Below are 19,538 nucleotides of genomic sequence, written 5' to 3' on the forward strand. Positions count from 1 at the left end.
TTTATTTCTCTATATTTATCTTTACTGTTACTGTTAACATTATATAATGTCATAGAAGTTACTTGAGTTTAAGACATTTGTTTAATAAAAGAAGTTGCTGCGACGTCTATGTAGTGTGTGGTTTTTTCTTTATTTTATTTTTATTGTAGATCCACCAAATAGGATTTGATATTACATTTTCTGTGGTGTAAAACGTGAATTAGCCAATTTTCTGTATTTGTTGGTACGTGTTTTATAGCACACATATGAATTATGCAAATAAATGCATGTAGATCTTCATTGGCTCCTGCAAAAGGCTTTACAACACATAAACAACGTTGTTGTTTAATTAAACAATGTGCGTGCGAGGACTGAGGCAAACGAAGAGGACTGTAGCAAATGATACAAGTTTTACGTGTGTAGGGTCGGTTGCACCCCATTTCTAAACACAAGGGTTAAAACCCTATTTTTGATTACTTATGGAGGATTTTTTTTCTCCCTCCAAGTAGCAAGACGGACTCATTTCTCTGCTACCCCCGGACGTAGCACGGATGTGATTTGATGCCGTACCGGCTCCTCTTCCGGTCTCTTTTCCCACAGCCACTGGGCGAAAATGGTGAGAAGCAACGCTGATAAAGAGAAATCTTTTAACATCTGCTTAATCAAACGTTTATTTGAGACAAACTGACACTTTTCTGATGGCTTATAAGTAGCGGCACCTTTTAGTTAAAGTATTTATAAGAAAAATCTAATCGTTTTATGAAATTATAATACGTTTCCGCAGCATCTTAGTAGCATTGTTCGCTAGCGTTAGCGTCAAGTCTGCAGTACCTGAAACGAGATTAAGTTAAGAAGAACGACGTGGAATAACTTACTTTGCGGTTCTTAATTCATTTTAAAGAGTTTTGTATAAATACTAAGCATGTGTTAAACTAACCTATGGCGTGGCTATTCATTTGTGTCGAGTGTTTACTTTAGTAAGCCCTTAATTCATTGCCCGTACAAGTTTGTGAAAATTGGTTACTAGACCCCTGTTTATAGAAGAGACTGACGCTTGCTATTATTATAAATAAGCCATTTGAGGTTGGTGTTGAATCACAACCAACTATGTGTGCGTGGTAAAGTCTTGTCAATGATGTTACCAAACAAATGTCTGAACCAATGACTTTCTGTGATTCATTTATTTGTACTGAGACAAGACATTACTCGATTTTAACTCGACTTTTAAGTTTTTAAAGAGTACGACTCTGACCTCCCTGATCTCTTCTTCCTCCTCAGACCAAGGGAACATCGTCATTCGGTAAGCGCCGAAACAAGACGCACACCCTGTGCCGTCGTTGTGGAGCCAAGGCCTATCATCTGCAGAAGTCTTCCTGCGGCAAGTGTGGCTACCCCGAGAAGCGCAAGAGAAAATGTAAGTTGTGTAGGATATATTGTATGTCCCGTGTTGGGGATGTTTTAGCTTAAACTTCACTTGATAGGTATTTCCTGTATATCTCGAGGATTTTTTTTATTTATTTTTTTAACAAAGTAGGATCTTATTTTGATTCTAGACAACTGGAGCGCTAAGGCTAAGAGGAGGAACACCACTGGAACCGGCCGTCTGAGGCACCTGAAGGTTGTCTACCGCAGATTCAGGTGAGGAGTGCAAGTGGGAGGAAAAATGCATGTTCAGTTTAGATCACAGTAAAAAAACAAAAGTGATTTTGTTATTGAAAAAAAAAAAAGTAACAAATGTCAGGTTAAAACATAGTTTCCTGTGTTTAAACACATTGTGCCTGTAGTTTCCTCTGTGTTCCTCACTTAAGTTGGAGTTAAAGTATCTTAATGAATGTGTGGAAATGCACAAAAAAGATGAATGATGATTAAAAAAAAAGTTGGCCCAATGAGACTTGGATATTAGGAAAAGCTTCACTGACTGTGTTAACATCACAAATTGTTGGGTTAGAGAAACACTGTCAAATCGTAACCAATTGCAAACACTGGGGGTTGTTGATATTCCCCGCAGGAAATATAAGCAAGATTCCTCCCGCTAACTTTTAATCCACAGAAAGGTTAAGACTTTTATACAAATAGACACTGTTGCACGGTTTTATTCGTTATAAATGTTGAACCAGAATTTTGGGAAATTAGACAAAATTTCTAACCACATTGTTTACGTCTTTCGAGTTTGGTTTTAGTGAAAACGTTCTAAGCAAAAACTTTGATATAAGCGGTTTCAACCAAACAAATTTGTTTCCTTAAGTGGATGTAGGAGTTTTTCTTAGTTTACCTAGAGATGGCTCTAAACTAAATATCCAAGGGGAAATGATCATACAGGTAGACTGTAAGGAGGATTTATCTATTTTATTTACTTTAGTCATAAATGGAAAACATCAGCCTTTCATCTAGAAGCCCCACTTCCATTTATAGTTTGACAAGCAGCATAATTTAGTGTTTTGCTCTCCACTCTTAGAAATGCCACATACTGTTTGTGGAAAGGGGAATCTGATTATCCATTTAAGACAAAAAGATTCACTACTGGGAAAACCTGATGCTGAACTTCATGACCTTTGATGGAGAAATAAACAATATTTAGATCAGGAACATTTATTTTCTTTGGATTCCCTTTAGAGAAGATTTTATTTTCATATGCACAATTGTTAGTTGCTTTAAATATCTTGCAGGTTTTTAAAAATGTATATTGGTTCATTTAAAATGTTGGTAATTTATGAATTTAGTTAAAAATCTTTGCTGCTAATTGAACTTTAGAATATTGACTACATATTTCAGCTGTCTGGCAAAACAAAACATTTAAGTTCAGGAAATTGGGAGGGAACATTTCTAAGTGTAAATCATGTCACTAGTTATTCATGGTTTTATACTTTTGACAAAAAATTGAGGATTATTGTTTTTTGCAAGGAAATGAAGCTATTTGAATTTTCATTGTTCGTTACCTAATTGTGCTGATGGGAGCGGGGCGAACCTGACAGTTTGTGACATTAGATCCTGGTGATCTCTGTTCCATCCTTAAATAGATGTTAATTTACCTTAAGCATGTTTTATCAGTCTTGTTGGCTGTTTTGCAGCAAGATCACCCCTTTTTTTTATAGAAAAGGTTGCCTGGTGTTTTTTTTTTGAAATAGGAATAACAAATATCCTTAATGTCCTTAATTATCAACCGTTACAAACTGATACATTTAACCAGTATCATGAGTTTAAGTTAATGTTAAATGCTTTAACTTTTTTTTTATTATTTTTTTGCAGGAATGGTTTCCGGGAAGGCACTACCCCCAAGCCCAGACGTGCTGCAGTGGCTGCCTCCAGCTCATCCTAAATGACACATTTTTGGTTTAATAAATGTGATGATAAATTGGAGTTTCGGTGTCGTGTCTTTTTCCACTTTTATCTGGGGGCCGATGAGCATGGGGTGGACCAGTTTGAGGCCAGAACTTTGTGTTCGCTTCTGGGTGGCCAAGTTGTATCTGATTTTCAGATTATGATTTAGTCTAACTTTATTTGGATTTGTTTACAAAGTATGTCTCCAGGAGACTGCTGGTGGTTTGAAGATAACTTGCTTTTTCAGTGCTGTCCAGTTATCATTCCATGGATTACATGTTGTAGAGGGAGATTGAGCCCAAATGCTTTCCATAGGGCAGTGTTTCCCAACCCTGGTCCTCAAGGCACACTACCCTGCATGTTTTAGGTGCTTCCTTGCTTCAGCACAGGTGATTTCAATTAGGAGGTGTTTGCTGAACTGCAATCATCTGAATGAGGTGTGTTGAAGCAGGGGAACATCTAAAACATGCAGGTCAGTGTGCCTTGAGGACCAGGGTTGGGAAACACTGCCATAGGGGATGAATCTGAGGTTTGATGTTAGACTGCTGCATTTAGTATGTTTTTCAAAGTAAATATAAATTATTGTCTTTAATTAAGAGATAAATTAAATTTTAAGGTCTGAATTCTTAATGTGTTCCTTCTGTCTTAGAAGTGCCACATACTGTTTGTGGAAAGGGGAATCTGATTATCCATTTAAGACAGATTCACTCCTGAGAATCTCAATGAAAGTGCAGAACACACTTTCATTGGTCCCATCTTTATATGGGTCACATCTAATTATCATTAGCTAATGAAATGTATCTTTTTTTTAAATTGAAAATATAAGTGGTCTCAGTAAAAATCTAAAATGTCTGCTAAAAGTACAAATAAAGGCTTATCTGTTAATACTTTAAAGTTGAGCAAAATAGCATTTGTAATGAGGCCTTTGTACTCCATCTTTACTATAATTGTAGATGTACAATTAAAGTTTGACATGCAGCATAATTGTTTGTCGTTTTAGTTTCAGAAACACTGTTAGTTGTAGACCTACAGTTATAGTAAAGCTCTAAATCTGAATTTAAATCTCATCTGGCAAAAATAAAGTATAACAGTTTACTGATCCTTGAAAGGTTTCTGTAATTGAGTTTTTGACTTTGGATCTCTTGAGTAAAGTCATCCATTTATGATTTGAGCCGTTTCCATTTGGATGCTGGACACAGAATTTGTTTTGCGCAACACTAACAGTTCATGCAGCCAGCAGCAGCTTTTGGGCAGAAATTGTTTCAACAGGCAGAGAAAACATCCCTGCTCTGCTGAGCTGAGGACGTTGAGTCTGCATTTTGCTCTTGCATATCTGCCAGGGATGAATTTCCTTCAGGTTGAGGCAGAAGCCATGTTTATGCGATCTGGAAAAATACAGCTGGGAGATGAATTTTTTGGGGGCGGGGTGGGAGTCTATGAAACAAATATTTATAAAGCACCAAACAATGCTGAAACTTCTCCGAAGATGACCGTCTGTTTACAAGTGAGTCAAATGATTAAATTTTATGAGTAAGGCTGGAAAATGTCAGCGGAGGCATCCATATAAAAGAAAAGCAACTTGCCTCCAAAGTGACCTAACGTTAGGTCAAGTAAAAAATAAAAAAAACCCAGATGCGTTACTTCAAACGAGGAACCAACAGATTACACATAAAGATGCTAATGGTTTTCAACAAATGTAAATATTTTATCTATTGAGATCTGGCACGCTGACCTTTAACCCATAACGTTGGTCTGGTTTCGGTCACAGATAAGCCCAGCAGCATTTCCCAACATTCTTCTGCAAACTGGTGCCTGGTTTCTCTGTTTTACACAACCAGCACACTCCTCCACCTCTGGCAAAGCGGTGCTGCTGGCCAGCCTCTAGTTTCAAGTTGTTCCCATTACTTAGACTACAATCTATTTTACTGTCTTGCTGAGTGGTGATAGATTGCTGCAATGATTGCAGTTGCCAGACTTTAAGGTAGGAGTTTGGTTTCCTGAAGGACATGTCAGATTGCCTTATGTTTTTGGTTTTCACATGCACTTAGTTGATGTAAGGTTAGTGAATAATTGAGAAAATGTTTGTAAAAGTGCAGTAAATGGGAATCTAAAAAAAACCCCAAAACTTTATTGGTTTATTGGGCAATAAATAATTTTCCAGGAAGAAGGGGTGAGACTCATTACATTCCACCAGCAGGAGGCAATAAAGAGCGGCCACCTTTCAGTCTCTTCTTTTCCCATCTGATGGGAGGTGGTGGGACAGCAGTTCTCAGAAATGGGAGGCGACCTGTTGGACAGCTAGTCCAGTTGCTCTCACTCTGTCCTTCAGCTGCTGAGTCTCCTTCCTCTGACTCTCATCCTGCCTGCTGTATTATTGCACCTCTCCTGCTGTTTTTATAAATTGGAATGACATCCTCCTGAACTGAGGCTGCTGTAATGAGAGGTAAGCGTATGCAGCTGCAGCCCCCGTTTGTGCCCCTCTTGTATCAGCATGCATTAGGATCTCAAGCTATGGTCAGTGTAGTTATTACCTCTATTTTCGCCATGTGTTGAGTTGTTAAAACTGATTTAATCCTTTCTTTTCTCTCTCTCTCTCCTTCTCTACCTCCCTCTCTCTCCAAAGCCTCTATCCTTGGATCGGTTTGTGCTCTTCTCTTGCTCCTGTGGGAGCCCAGATGCCGGGGAGATGAGGTTACGACCAGCACAGGTGGGTAGGAGGTTAGTGGGTTATAAACCTGCGATGTTAGTCTCAGAGGAGCTTCGGAAAACACACGTGGAGTTTAAAGCGGAGCTCTTGTTTTCGTGATCCCTCTTGGTTTTGTCAGTTCTTAATCTGAACATGGCAGGTTAGGTTGGTGTAGGGGTATCAGACATTCCTGGAGCCAAGAAAACAAAGGCATGTCTTGGCAGGTAGAGAGTCCTGCTGTTTTAGCGAGCATCAGATGCAGTTGCATGTGTAAGTTTGATGCAATTTTCTTTTTAAGCTTTTAAGAAAGATGAACACCAAAGGGGGGACGGTTCTGATGTTATGATTGTCATCACAGAGGGATATCTGTTCAAAAACCAACTAAGTGGATAATTCTGAAATTAAAGCAAACATGATTCTGGTGCTATTTAAAAACATCACTGAGATTGTCGCTGAGAAAATGTTGGTTTCATGAATAGTTTAATTTTCTTTTGAAAGTTGAAATCAAAAACAAAAGGAAAATCTTTTTCATCATCTACTTATCGTCATTTGTTTTGCCCTGACTTAATCTGATGTGTTTCAATCTGTAAACAGAATCACTGCCTTAGGAATTATGGAATGTTTAAATGAAAGTTACTGCCAAGCAAATCAATCACATGCAAAACTCTGACAGCGCATTCTCTTAAAATCTTCTAAATAAACAAATAAATCAATAAAATACCTCAGGCCAAATAGTCATAAATCTGAATGTCATTCATCCAATCACAATACAAGCACAATTTCAGCTTTTAGCAAATACTCGGTATTGGGGGGGAAATTCCAAGTATTTGTTCATCTTAGTCAGACTTTTCCAGTCCGTCTTGCACGGACACATCCCCCTCTCACGCCTCCTGTGCCATCTCGCTCTGGATCGTTTTACCTGGAACAACTCATCTCAGAAGTTTGTGGTTCATTCGTGTTTGTGGTTCATTTCAGGTCAAGCTAAAACAAGATTCGAATCCGTTTTGACCCGAGAAATCAGATGGTCTTCGGTCGAGTTTATATAGCTGTCAGGTGTGATTCCTGGTTCTGATAAGGCTCAGAGAGAGGGGTTATGGTGGCGGCGTATCTTTGCATGAACAGTGAACTGCATAAAACCACCTTCACAGAACATAGGAAGTATTTGGATATTTCATGGTTCACCACCCATCTCTCACTGTGAGCGTACCTACAGAGTCATGCAGTGTGATGCAGAGCCTTAGGCAATGATTTACAAAAGTCTCCGTCATCCCACAAAAAGCCTGTGTGAACCAGTTAATTATTGCCACAGAAACTCGATCCCCTCCTCTTTGTTTCTCGCCTTTCTTCTCTCCACGGACAAACAATGCGCTTTTCATGTGGGTTGTGTTATGCGCCGCCTGCTTCACTTGACTTGTAAAAAGGAAAGTTAATGATTATTCCTAAGTGTGTGTTATCTTCCGCTACATTAAATCCTCCATCAATCTGCAGCTTGTCTGAATGCACCGACTGGTAACAGTAGGAAGCTGTTAGGTAACGCAGTCGGGGTGCCGGCGCCACTGCAGCGAACTAATCAACTCATTGTGTTGATATTGTTTGATTCGAAAGAAAACTAAAGTGGGGGGAAAAAATAAATACATTTTGTTTCATGTGTGGGAATGTTGTGTACTGTTCCAAGGCAGTTCTGCAAAGATGAGCGTGAGTGGGCAAATGTTTGGCTGCGGCATAGCTGTTGAGTTTGTGCTTCACATAAACCAAGTAAAAAACAGAAAGAAACATTGAAACTTACGGTGGGATGAAGTGTTTATACCCCTTAAACTTTTTTTTTTCTAGATTACAAATGTGTGCCACATGTTTCAGATTTTTACATAAAAAAAACTTGAAAACCAATAAATCCTTTTCATTCAATTTCACGCATACTCTCAACCCCCAGAGGTTTGTGGTTGTAAAGTAATAGTCGTAAGGCTGTCGTCTACCTGCAGGCTCAGGGAAGATTTTCAGCCATGAACCTCTGCACATTTCTCACAGTAAAAACGTTTTCTCGCCGTCTGAATGGCAGAACTTTGGTTTAGAGGTCTATAAATTACAACCGATTTGAATCTGAGTTAATGTTACATGAGACCCAGTCATGATTAACTTGGCGAGTTTACAGTTTGGCTTAAATAAACAACAGGAAAATAAATCACATCGTTTTATAACATTGTTTAGCAGACGTACTGTAGTTGGTTTGTCACAGTTTATCATTTTCTTCTCTGTTTGCAGTTGTCAGACATGATGTGTAAGAAATGGTCTGCAAGCCCCAAAACCAAATAAATACGTTGTTTTAAATCAAACTAACTTCTGACATTGCTGTGTCCAGTTTTCGTCTTGTACTCTCCTTTCATATCGTTTATTCATTAGAAATTAATGAAGTTTTCCCTTGAAATAGTCTTGGCTTTAAATGAAGGCGTTCATGTTTGCACAAGTATGTTAAAGAAGCCATCCAATTCCTTTTAAACACCGATTTTAACCGTACTTTTATCTGATTTTGCACACAGTTATTGTTCTGTTTTCCCGCACGGTCGAGATTGTCTTACTAGATTACGAACAAAAGTGTAATTTAATTAAACTAGGGGACAAAAGGAAAGTCAGAGTGCGATCCTGTTGAGGGTTAAAAGACAAATCCCTGAAGCTCATAAGACTTCACATCTGTCTCCGAAACATATCTGTTGTGTGTGAAGTTGGGAGCGTTATGGCAGGCTTGACCCGAACAGATGGTGCTGTAGGAAGTAAGTTAGTGTCAAGTAACGAGAACTGCTCACATGGAGAGAGGCAGCAACAACAGTGCCTGATTTCTGTTCCCCACCCTTTGGCTTCATGTGATGGTTCGAAAAGGTTTGTGTGTTTATCATGTTGCCTTATTTTTGTGACAGAAAAAAGAAATTGACCATGATGAATCTTTTCAAAAATAATTCCCACCTGTATTGTGGCTGCAACCTCAGCATTCTGTGTTATTTGGTTTGGAGTATCAGCATTCCACAGCTTGACTTGGCAACATTAGGCTTCCCACTTTTTTTTTTTTTCCAGGGTTGATTTCTCTCTACCACTGCCCTCTTCAGGTGACGCTACAGATTTTCCAGCGATTGGTGTTGATAGACTGACATTTCCTTTAATTCTGGTGTAACCTTTTATTGTGTGTGTTGCTCTTTTAACTTGCATATCACTTCCGCTTCACTAAAGTCTAGTTAGTGAAGAAAAGTGATCCCAGAGCATGATGGTACCGCCACCTTGCTTTACCATGGATTTAGTGGGCTTTTTAGTGATGTGGTGTGTTGTTAAGAAGGTTATTTATATAACTCGAGCAAATACAAAATGTAGTTTTCAAAAGATGATCTTGTCTTTTGAGGGAATATAGCTGCACAAACAAACCTCTCTACAAACTGGACTTTACCTAAAGCTGCAAATGAGCAAATATCAGGAAAATCCCACTAGAACAGCTGGACTTTATTTACCCTAATTACACTCTGTAAAGTTGGTGGCATGCATGCAAGAATGAATCCTGGAAAGGACTCGAAGGGTGGTCCAACAAAGTTTTACTTATGTAACCAGTTTACTGCAGCTTTTAAAAATGTGTTTTTTTTTTTGTTCATTAATGCAGCGTGTTTGTCTCAGAACGGAAAGATTTTTGAAATAATTTATTTTGGTTAATTATGTTACAAAAACTTAGCCTTTTTGGCAGCAGTGTGTGCCAGGGACTGCTTATAACCACTGGATGATTCACCTTCTTTTTTATGAGCAGATGGGAGAGTTTTTAACTCTGGTTTTCCTCCTGTTTTCCACAGTGAACCCATGCTGCTACCTCCCGTGTCAGCACTGGAGCGTCTGCGTGCGCTACGGCGAGGACAAGTATGAGTGTGACTGCACTCACACCGGATACTACGGAGAAAACTGCACCGTCCGTGAGTCGACTCATCTTCAAAAGGGCCTCCTCTCATTTCCTCCGTCGTTATTACACTGCTCAGGAATTCAAGACCCGTGTTTTCTCCAAAGAGTCGCTTACGGATCAAGATGGATTCTTGTTATATTGCGACAAAGCTCCCTGGCTCACGGAGTCGAAGCCGTCCTTGTCTAGACCAAATATTTGGGGAAAATTTGGTGAAAGTGCCAGCAGGAGAGCAGCTGGATCAGAAGTTAATCTGTTGATTTCTTCTGCAGAGGCCTGAACTGGTCTGCTTCTCATTTCCACGAAACAGTCACCCTGCTGCGGTTTGCAGTCAGGGGTTACGCAAACTCTGAGACTGACAGATTTTTAAAGTGCAACAATTACTTTTAATGGTGATGCGGGGGGGAAAAATGAGAGGGAAGTGAGGAAGGAAAAGACCAGCAGAGTTAAAGGAGCCAGAGGAGAGGGGCTGGGTGTGAACGTCTACATAGCTTTTTTATGATCTGACTTTTTGGATGACTTTCCCTTAATGTTTCCGGGAATCCTGGCCCTTTCTCCCTCAGAAAACCGGTGGAGTCGTGTTTGCAGGAGTCACTGGTTGCATATACCATTTTTACAGCCATATTTTCATACAGTATCCTTTATCATAAAAGAAATCACATCCTTTATGATGTGATTTCTTTTATGAAGAGCATCACACACACACACACACACACACACACACACAATGGAGAACGGATGCCGTCACACCCCTCACTTTGTATTTGACAAGGGAGGGCTAGGAGCTTCCCTCTTTTTCCTCCAGATGTAGCGGCTGTCATTATGGCCGAGCACGCAATGCTAACTGATGTCAGACGGGAAGACTTTAGTCTGACTTCAAAAAGGAGAAACTATGATGTGGCATTTCATACAGTGAATGGAAATACCTCATTTCAGCTGCAGTATGTTACAAATCTCGGCACATGATCAAAGGGACCGCAGCAGACATGTAGGAAATAACGTTTTGGTTTTTTGTTGTTTTTTTTCGTATGTCACATTTTGTAAGTGTCTGACTTAGGTCATTATTTCATTATTATTTGTAGAGCAGAGACAGACTCCACACTGATGCTTTTTAATAAGGAGAGCACCTCAGCGGACGCGCTGTGCCGCCCGACGCACAATGCTAAAATAAAATCCTTTGATTCATGTTCCCTGGGGTCCAAGATGGTAGATAAGTTTAATTCTTGTACAAAGTAATCTCCTCATGAAGCGCAGGATTCCCATAAGTTACATTTTGGTGCTTAAGAGCCCTTGGGAAAACATGCCCAATGTTGATCTTGTGGTTTGAAGGCGTTTTATCTTTTTGACAGGGAAATCCTGGATTCAGGATTTGTAGCTCAATAACGAGAATGAGCTACCATGTTTTTAGACCCAGTTTATGAAGTCGGTGAATACAGAGATGTGGGTGGCCTCAGCTGTTAAGGCTTACAAAGGCCCCTGATGGACTATGACATAATGACTCAGCTACGTAAAGCACATTTCCTCTCCACATTCCCAGTTGTTCTCATTTACACTGAAATAAAAAAAATAATAAAAAGTGGGTTTACTTCCTCTTTCCCCCCCGCCTCCCTTTTTTTGCCCCCTCATCATAGCTGAACTTTGGACCCGGGTGCGTCGGTTCCTCAGGCCCAGTCCAGATGTGGTGCACTACATTCTCACCCATTTCCACTGGCTGTGGGACATCATCAACAACACGTTCTTACGGAACGTCCTGATGCGGCTGGTTCTGACGGGTTAGATGATCGTTTAGACAGATTCGCTGGGGTCACGGAGCACAGCGTTTATTTATGCTAGCTCTCTTCCTTTTGTCAACAGTGAGGTCCAACCTGATCCCCAGTCCTCCCACGTTCAATTCAAAATATAACTACATCAGCTGGGAGTCCTACTACAACCTCAGCTACTACACTAGGATCCTGCCGCCTGTTCCTGAGGACTGCCCCACGCCCCTAGGGGTCAAAGGTGAGGTCTGAGGCGCTGAGGACTGTCAGCAGGAGTTTTATTTTTAATTGTTCATGCACGCTGTTAAGCTGTTACACGTGCTCTCTGAGTTTGAGTTGATCGGACTGTCGAGCAACTTTTAATTAGTAATTGTGTGATATGACATGTTGGAAAATTTCTCACCTTTCTTTCTTCAGGTGGTGAAGAAAAGAGGACAAGGCATTCGAATACAGCAGATTTGTGATCAGGAAATTTCCATATAAAAGTTTCTGCTGGTCTAAACTTGTACATATCAAGAATTGGAGCGATATTTAAGAAGTTTAAAACAACTGGTTTTAAACTTGACATCACACAAAGTGAGGGGTTGTAACAATTCAACTGGAAAACAGATAAATGTGTGAGGGGAAAGGCCAGGGTGTCTTGATATGCTCACTATTGAACTAACACTTTGCTGAATAATCATTCAGTTCGTTTTCAGCATTCAGTCACCTTGAGTTTTTATTATTTTAAATCTGACTAACTCGAAATAAAACTCAGCTGTTCTCGTTGGATTTTAAATATATATATATATATTACCCTGTTTGCAGCCTTTTGCAGAAATTTAACAAATCTGAACAATTGTTTTCAGCAAAGTTGGACATCGAGATTTGGAGAAAAAGTGGGACAATGGTGACATAGCAAAAACTGGATACTTTTCCGAGATTTTTTTGAAAAGGAAAGCAGGAAACTGGTCAGGGAGGCTTTCAAGATGCCAACATCAACAAGGAAAGAGCTGCAGGATTTTACATAAAGGACTATTTGTGTTGGACGTGATAAAAAAAAAATGTCCATATTTTCTATGGACTTGCCAGGGGTTATGAGAACGAAACATATTGCTCAAAAAAAGAAAGAAAAAAAAATAAATCCAGGCCTGACTAAAATCTCCCAGCACCTTGTGAGAAAATGTGTTGTGGTTTAATGAATCTAGCCTTGAAGTTATGGGACACAATTCCAAAAACTACAGTGAACATCACCTTAAAAACATCACATCCAAGGTGAAACCGGGGTTACTTCTCTTCAGGTGAAATTGAGAGATTTTTTTAAGGTGGATGAAGTTATGAATTTCTCCAAATGTCAGTCAGATTGATCCTAAACCTACAGGAAGCAGATTTCACAAGTTTCCGTTCGGATGTGTGCCTGAAAATCCAAGCATACATCCAAATCTAGAACAAAAACATAGCTGACAAGAGAAAAATTAAAGGCTCGTGTATAGAAGTCTCTGAATGAAAGATGTTTTCACAATCTCACCTATTTGAAGAACTTTAAATGTTACCAATAAATGTATGTTTGTGTGTGACGTTTTGTGTTTTTTTTTTTTCTCTCTCAATTCATTCAGGCAAAAAAGGCCTCCCGGACCCGGAGGTTTTGGTTGAGAAGCTGCTGAAAAGAAGGACATTCAGGCCCGACCCTCAGGGCTCCAATATGATGTTTGCTTTCTTTGCTCAGCACTTCACCCACCAGTTCTTCAAGACCTACAACCGCATGGGTCTGGGCTTCACCAAGGCTCTGTCACACGGGGTCAGTCCGCGAAAAATAACAAACCTTTTAGAAAGTATTTTAATCCGATCTTGGTCAGCTGTGTGTTAAATTTCCCTCCTCTTAATCCGTGTTTCATCTTGTTACTTGTGCAGGTGGATGCGGGCCACATTTATGGAGACAACCTGGAACGTCAGCACAACCTCCGGCTTTTCAAAGACGGAAAACTGAAATATCAGGTGAGACGTGCGGCGTTGGAACACATGGAACAAGATCAGAACAGAAAATAATAGTTGCAGTTCTCCAGTTGCTTTTGCATCGAACCAATAAGATAATGTCGTGTCTTTTAACACATTCAGGGCAGTGTTTTCACTTTCTATTTGTCAAAATTATTTTTTCCTGATTCTTAGCCAAGTACTACGGAAGCGCATTGCTATCACGCAGGAAAAAAAAAAAAATTCGAGCGCTATCACGTTATAACGTGATACGTATCTTGGTAATGCGCTTCCGTAAAGTACAATTGATCAAAAAATATGCCGAACAACGTTCATGTCGCCAGAAACAGGGAAGCTAATTACCAGACATGGACCGTGTCATAATTAATTCCTGTTTTTCTCCATCAGTTGGTCGATGGAGAAATGTACCCTCCATCTGTAGTTGACGCTCCCATCAGGATGAGCTACCCTCCCGGGGTGCCGGCGGAGAGACAGATGGCCATTGGTCAGGAGGTGTTCGGGCTCCTTCCTGGTTTGGGTTTGTACGCCACACTGTGGCTCAGGGAGCACAACAGAGTCTGTGACGTCCTGAAAGCAGAGCATCCGACCTGGGACGATGAGCAGCTCTTCCAAACGACCCGCCTTATCGTCATCGGTGAGCTCGACACTTTTGAAGACATGTTTATTCTAGAGTCTACATGAATTATTCACGTATAGAAATTGCTCCTTATTCCTCGAATGGCACGGACGTGAACTCTTTTGATAATTATTTATTGTTGGTGTGATTAGCTCAGAATGGTCAGTAAACACAGAAACACAGACTGTGGATTTTGTTTGCAGGATTTCACCATGTGCACGCCGGTGTTAGGTGTAAAACATTCATTTTCAGACTCTGTTGCTGGGAAGAGACGTGCCCACCTTTCATTCACAGCCTTTAAATGCATCAGTTCTTGCCTGCAGGCAGCTTTCTGTGCAGTTAGCAGAGACTGAAACACCTTTCCTGCTCCTGGGTGAGAACCAAGCAGCGAGCAGGATGTGCTTGTTCAGCAGTTTGGTTTTTTTTCTCCAACCCTGGTTGTCAAGGCGCATCGGCCTGCATGTTTTATGCGTTTTCCTCCTCCAGCACACCTGATTTCAATTTAAGTCTGATTAACATGTTTTCCCTGAACTCCAGTCATCTGAATCGGGTGTGTTAAAGCAGGAAATATTTAAAACATGTGGGGCAGCGTGCCCTGAGGACCAGGGTGGGGAAGCACTACTTTAGAGTATTGTTTTTTTTGTTTTTGTTTTTTCATTTTATGTGCTTTTGTTGTCAGTTTTCACAGTGAATGTACAAAATTAAGCAGAAGATTTCAAACACATAAAGCTACTATATTAAATCCAGAGTGCAGAACTTGCGGTGCCCATCACCGTCCGTCTGATTTCCAGGCGAGACCATACGGATCGTGATAGAGGAGTACGTGCAGCACCTGAGCGGCTACCTGCTGCAGCTCAAGTTCGATCCCACCCTGCTCTTCCACTCCCACTTCCAGTACGGGAACCGCATCGCGCTGGAATTCAGCCAGCTCTACCACTGGCACCCGCTGATGCCCGACACCTTCCACATCGACGGAGACGAGCTGACGTACGCGCAGTTCCTCTTCAACACGTCTGTCCTGACACACTACGGCGTGGAGAAACTGGTGGATGCCTTCTCTCGGCAGGTTGCCGGCCAGGTAACGGCGATCTGAAGGAAACGTCGAAACGACTTCCGACTGGTTTCCTTAACTCTTGACCACATTGCATAAGAATAAAAATTAAAAAAAATTTTTTTTTCTTGTTTGCATCATGTTTCTAAGCTCCTTTTTTTCTGCAGACTGTAAAACATTCTTAGGTTGTTTGTAGTGGTTGTACACAACGTGTAACATTTTAGTTTGTCTGCTTTTGTGTGACAGCAAGTCTTGCAAGCAACTGATTGCAATACTGTTGGACGTTAATTAATTGTTTCCTGTTTTGCTGCATTATTACTAATAATATGTTGACATGATGTGTTAAAAAAAATGGGTGTTGAAAAAGTTGTTTTACTTTGTTGGACATTTCCCAAAGTAAGCCTCAAGAGGATGCCAGATCTCATACGAGTGGATCCTGGAATGTTTTCCTCTGCTCAAGAACAACAAAACTAGAACGACGGTTTTTGTATGATATGCGTCTCTGCATCTCACTGAATAATTTATTAGGCACAGATAATGACAAGTTGGGCCAGTCTTCAGGACTGTCTTAAGCCTTTGTTCAACAAGGTGTCTAAAATTAAAAAATCCCTTTGGAGATTTTTGGAGTGGCTGCAGCAGATTTGTCGTCTGCACAGACATCTTCCATTCCATCACACCGTAAATATGCTCTGTTGGATGGAGACCTGGCAACTGTGGAAACTCATAAGGAAATCAGTTGGAGGTCGTTTTTATCTTGTGGCATGATGAATTATCCAACTGGAAGCAGCAATCGGCAGATCCATAGATACAGTGTTGGCTGCAGGCTATAAACAATGCTGATACTCCGGTGTGCCAAGAAAAATACCCCACAGTTTATTGCACCACCCCTCTGACGCTATCAATAAAATCTCATGGTATCCAAATATGATTTGAATGTTAAAGGCACTGATACCGTTCTACCAATGGTTAGTATGTAAATATAAGCTATACATTTAAAAGTATTTTGGTTTTAATGTAAACCAAATACTTGACTTGCATAATGAACAATAGAACAGGATAAAACTAAAATTTCACTGACAAATAGTTCAGATTTTGTTCTTATACTTTTTTGTTTGCTTGTTTTTTTAGGGAAAAATAATGCGGAATAAAAGACTTGCAAGAAGTAACTAAGCAATTCATTTACAATTGTACACATTTCTAATATTTTTAATCTGCAGATTGGTGGAGGCCACAACATGAACGCTATTGTCTCCAAAGTCGCCGTGAGAACGATAAAGGAGTCCCGCGAGCTCCGGATCCAGCCTTTCAACGAGTACAGGAAGCGTTTTAACCTCGAGCCATACACATCATTCAGAGACTTCACCGGTAAGACAGACGGCTGTTGTGAAACCCATGCAACTCCAAGTGCAAACTACCTGGAACTAGCCTTGCAGCTTTCTGCGAGTCTGTGAAAACACGCGCAAAAGGCTGTTGACCTACAAACCGTAGCAATAGGAGAGATGAACCGTTAGGATTTTATGTTAAGATTTGACGAAAAAATCATTTGGAGACATTTTGTCTTTGTTTCAAATAGTTCCAGAAACGAGTAAGATTTATGGCTGAAAAAAAAAAAAACTCTGGCCACCATAGTCAGGGTCCAAAATATTTGAGGGTGCATAATATGACAGTGCTCTCTTTGAGAGGCCAGAAAAGGTCAGACTCAGAGCAGCAGCTCTCTTGATTTCATGTCTGAAAGAGTGTGTGTGTGTGTGGTGCTGCAATGCTCAGAGCACCAACGCCACACATGCAGCTTTGAAACTTTGTTCATGGGGAAAAGCCAGGAAAAGCACATAAAACAAGTGCAATGGAGCATCTGCCTTGCTGCTAAATGCTCCGGTAATATTATAGCCTGGCAACAAATAAAAAACCAGGTTTGAGTTTCTTTCATGCGTCATATTTGGGGAAGGATTGAAGAAAATCAGTCTTCATTTAATGTCGATGGCCGGGTTTGGGATTTGACCTGTGCAAAGGAGTTTTTCTATGATTGTGTTGCTCTGACAGCTTTTTATTGTACTCCTCAAACACTTTCTGTCACATTACAAGTCCCAGCTTGTTTTAATGGAACTAAAACCAGCTGTTCAAAGTGATGCTAACTTGTAAAGTAGAAGGAAAATTATGCTTTATTTTTAAAATCTTATGCAAATAAAGGAAAGCTGACTGTCTTTTTTTATGTAAGCATCAGCTTTCCACACCTCAATCTTTGCTCTTTCTTCTTTTCATAGTTGCTCAAGTTCAGTCAAATTGAATGAAGAGCAACTCTGTTTTTTTTTCTTGATAGCTTTTCAATTCGATTTGGGTCTGGACTTTGACTAGGGCATTCTAGCACATGATTGTCTTTTAAGCTAAACTATTTTAGAGCATCTTCTTCTGTACCCTTCTGAAGCGTTACATATTATACTGATCTGGCACCTTAACATTCACACATCTGTCAGATTGACATATTTACTCATCTTCCTCCTACCGTACTATCAGTGTACATTTTAAGTGTTACTTCTGGTCCTTTTTTTTTCCTTTTTTTGCAGATAACGAGGAGATAGCCAGCGCCCTCGAGGAGTTCTATGGGGATATCGACGCTCTTGAATTTTACCCCGGGTTACTGCTGGAGAAGACTCGACCAGGGACTATATTCGGAGAAAGCATGGTGGAAATGGGCGCTCCCTTTTCCCTCAAAGGCCTCCTGGGTAACCCCATATGCTCCCCAGAATACTGGAAGCCCAGCACATTCGGAGGCAAGGTCGGCTTCGACATCGTGAACTCGGCCACTCTGAAGAAGCTGGTGTGCCTGAACTCCCGGACGTGTCCCTACGTGGCGTTCAGTGTTCCAGCAGAGGAGAAACCAGTCAGGAAAGAACCAAGCACTGAGCTATGACCATGTGCAGATCCCCGGGGAGGGGGAGTTTTTTTTGTTTGTTTTTTTTTACACCAGTTGGCTGCACAAAGCAAGCAAAGATATCAGTTTGGAGAAAACAGCAGTGCTTGTTTTAGCAGCACTACAGATCTTTACAGAGCCCAGTGCTCTGTGTGAAATCCAACTCTCCTGTTACTAAACTCGCTTGCAGCGCGTCCCACACTTGAACGATCACATCAATGAGGAGCCAAACATGTGTTTTTTATTAAATGCTTTCTGCCTACAGACTGAAAAGTTGTTGAAGTTTGGACCGTCCAATAAAATAGATATGTATTTGTTGGTACATGGTTTATTTTGGAATAAAAACTATAGCCACTTGATGTGCTGTTATCCATGAATAAAGATTGGAAGGTGACATCTATTGTTCCCTCAACTTCCATTTACTGAAAGCACTGAATCAGTATTTATTCTGGCCTGGAGTCGTGATGGGAACGGAAGCCTCTCACAATAACCGTGGGTGTGGGTTTAATGATTGGTCACATTAAACACCAACGTTACATTAAAGGATGGAAAACACTTTAGGAAACCATTTGCGATAGATAAAGGTCTTTAGAGACAAAGTGATCTATGGAAATCTTAAGACAACACATGCTCATTTTTATAGGATGTTTCTCTACCATGGCTGAAACTGTTTTGTTTTGTCTTAGAGCGAGGCTGAGTCAACACAAATCTTGTTACTGGCACCATGCGCCTTTTGTAAGAACATATAAAGGAAAGATCTGGATGTGTGACTTGGTTGCAAGTAGCTCCTATGCAGACGATTGAAGTCTGGAGTTTGATTTAAGCGTTTCCAGGTCTGGAGAAGTGTAGATAAAGAAAAGTATATAAATAGAGAGAGGGAGAAGAAAAATATTTGTATTCAAGACATTGTCAAAAATTCGTCTTTCAACGTATTCTCCCATCCATCTTCCTTCTTTTCTGTCTTGTCTCCTTACTTCCTTTCTTGTTTCCCCTTTTCCTTTGTTCATTCTTTTTTCTCCTCTTTATTTTTCTATCCTTCATTCACTCCTTCCTTTTTGCTTACTTTCTTTCTTTATCGTCTGCTTATCTTCTTCATTCCTTTTTTATTTTTTATCCCTTTCTTCCTTTGTTCTGCCCTGTTTCCTTTTTCTTTCTGCCTTTCCTCACCCTCTTCCTTTATTCATTTATTCCTTTCTTCTGTCCATCTGTTTTTATTTTTCATTTCTTTTTTCCCATGTATTTTTCTTTTATAGCCGGGACACTTTAGAAATATGTGTCATAAATTCATTCTATCCTTTGTATTTTTACTTTTAGTATAAGAGTAGTAAGAAAA

The 19,538-nt window shown here is 40.2% G+C and overlaps 2 protein-coding genes across 2 annotated transcripts; both read left to right on the forward strand.

Annotated features, from left to right (window-relative positions):
- The first annotated feature begins 490 nt into the window (after window positions 1-490).
- Window positions 491-3,336, forward strand: rpl37 (ribosomal protein L37). Its single transcript, XM_007571511.2, has 4 exons — window positions 491-595; window positions 1,258-1,393; window positions 1,533-1,617; window positions 3,226-3,336. Exons 1-4 carry the CDS (start codon window positions 593-595, stop codon window positions 3,293-3,295), a joined length of 294 nt encoding a protein of 97 aa, XP_007571573.1. The 5' UTR covers window positions 491-592; the 3' UTR covers window positions 3,296-3,336.
- Window positions 3,337-5,530: 2,194 nt separating this feature from the next.
- Window positions 5,531-18,626, forward strand: LOC103151447 (prostaglandin G/H synthase 1). The gene is made up of 11 exons (XM_007571512.2): window positions 5,531-5,740; window positions 5,921-6,004; window positions 9,802-9,918; window positions 11,534-11,674; window positions 11,757-11,900; window positions 13,255-13,436; window positions 13,550-13,633; window positions 14,018-14,264; window positions 15,038-15,324; window positions 16,515-16,662; window positions 17,859-18,626. The coding sequence occupies exons 1-11, from the start codon at window positions 5,734-5,736 to the stop codon at window positions 18,203-18,205; spliced, it is 1,788 nt and encodes a 595-aa protein (XP_007571574.1). The 5' UTR covers window positions 5,531-5,733; the 3' UTR covers window positions 18,206-18,626.
- The last annotated feature ends 912 nt before the right edge of the window (window positions 18,627-19,538 follow it).

This window comes from Poecilia formosa, unplaced genomic scaffold, assembly GCF_000485575.1.
Source record: "Poecilia formosa unplaced genomic scaffold, Poecilia_formosa-5.1.2 Scaffold282, whole genome shotgun sequence".
NCBI lineage: Eukaryota > Metazoa > Chordata > Actinopteri > Cyprinodontiformes > Poeciliidae > Poecilia > Poecilia formosa.

Bases quoted from the DNA above. Each gene is read 5' to 3' on its own strand.
- rpl37 (XM_007571511.2), top strand. The intron at 1,394-1,532 runs GTAAGTTGTGTA...TTTTGATTCTAG, and splicing joins CGAGAAGCGCAAGAGAAAAT to ACAACTGGAGCGCTAAGGCT. The intron at 1,618-3,225 runs GTGAGGAGTGCA...ATTTTTTTGCAG, and splicing joins GTTGTCTACCGCAGATTCAG to GAATGGTTTCCGGGAAGGCA.
- LOC103151447 (XM_007571512.2), top strand. The intron at 6,005-9,801 runs GTGGGTAGGAGG...TGTTTTCCACAG, and splicing joins TGAGGTTACGACCAGCACAG to TGAACCCATGCTGCTACCTC. The intron at 13,437-13,549 runs GTCAGTCCGCGA...TTACTTGTGCAG, and splicing joins CCAAGGCTCTGTCACACGGG to GTGGATGCGGGCCACATTTA.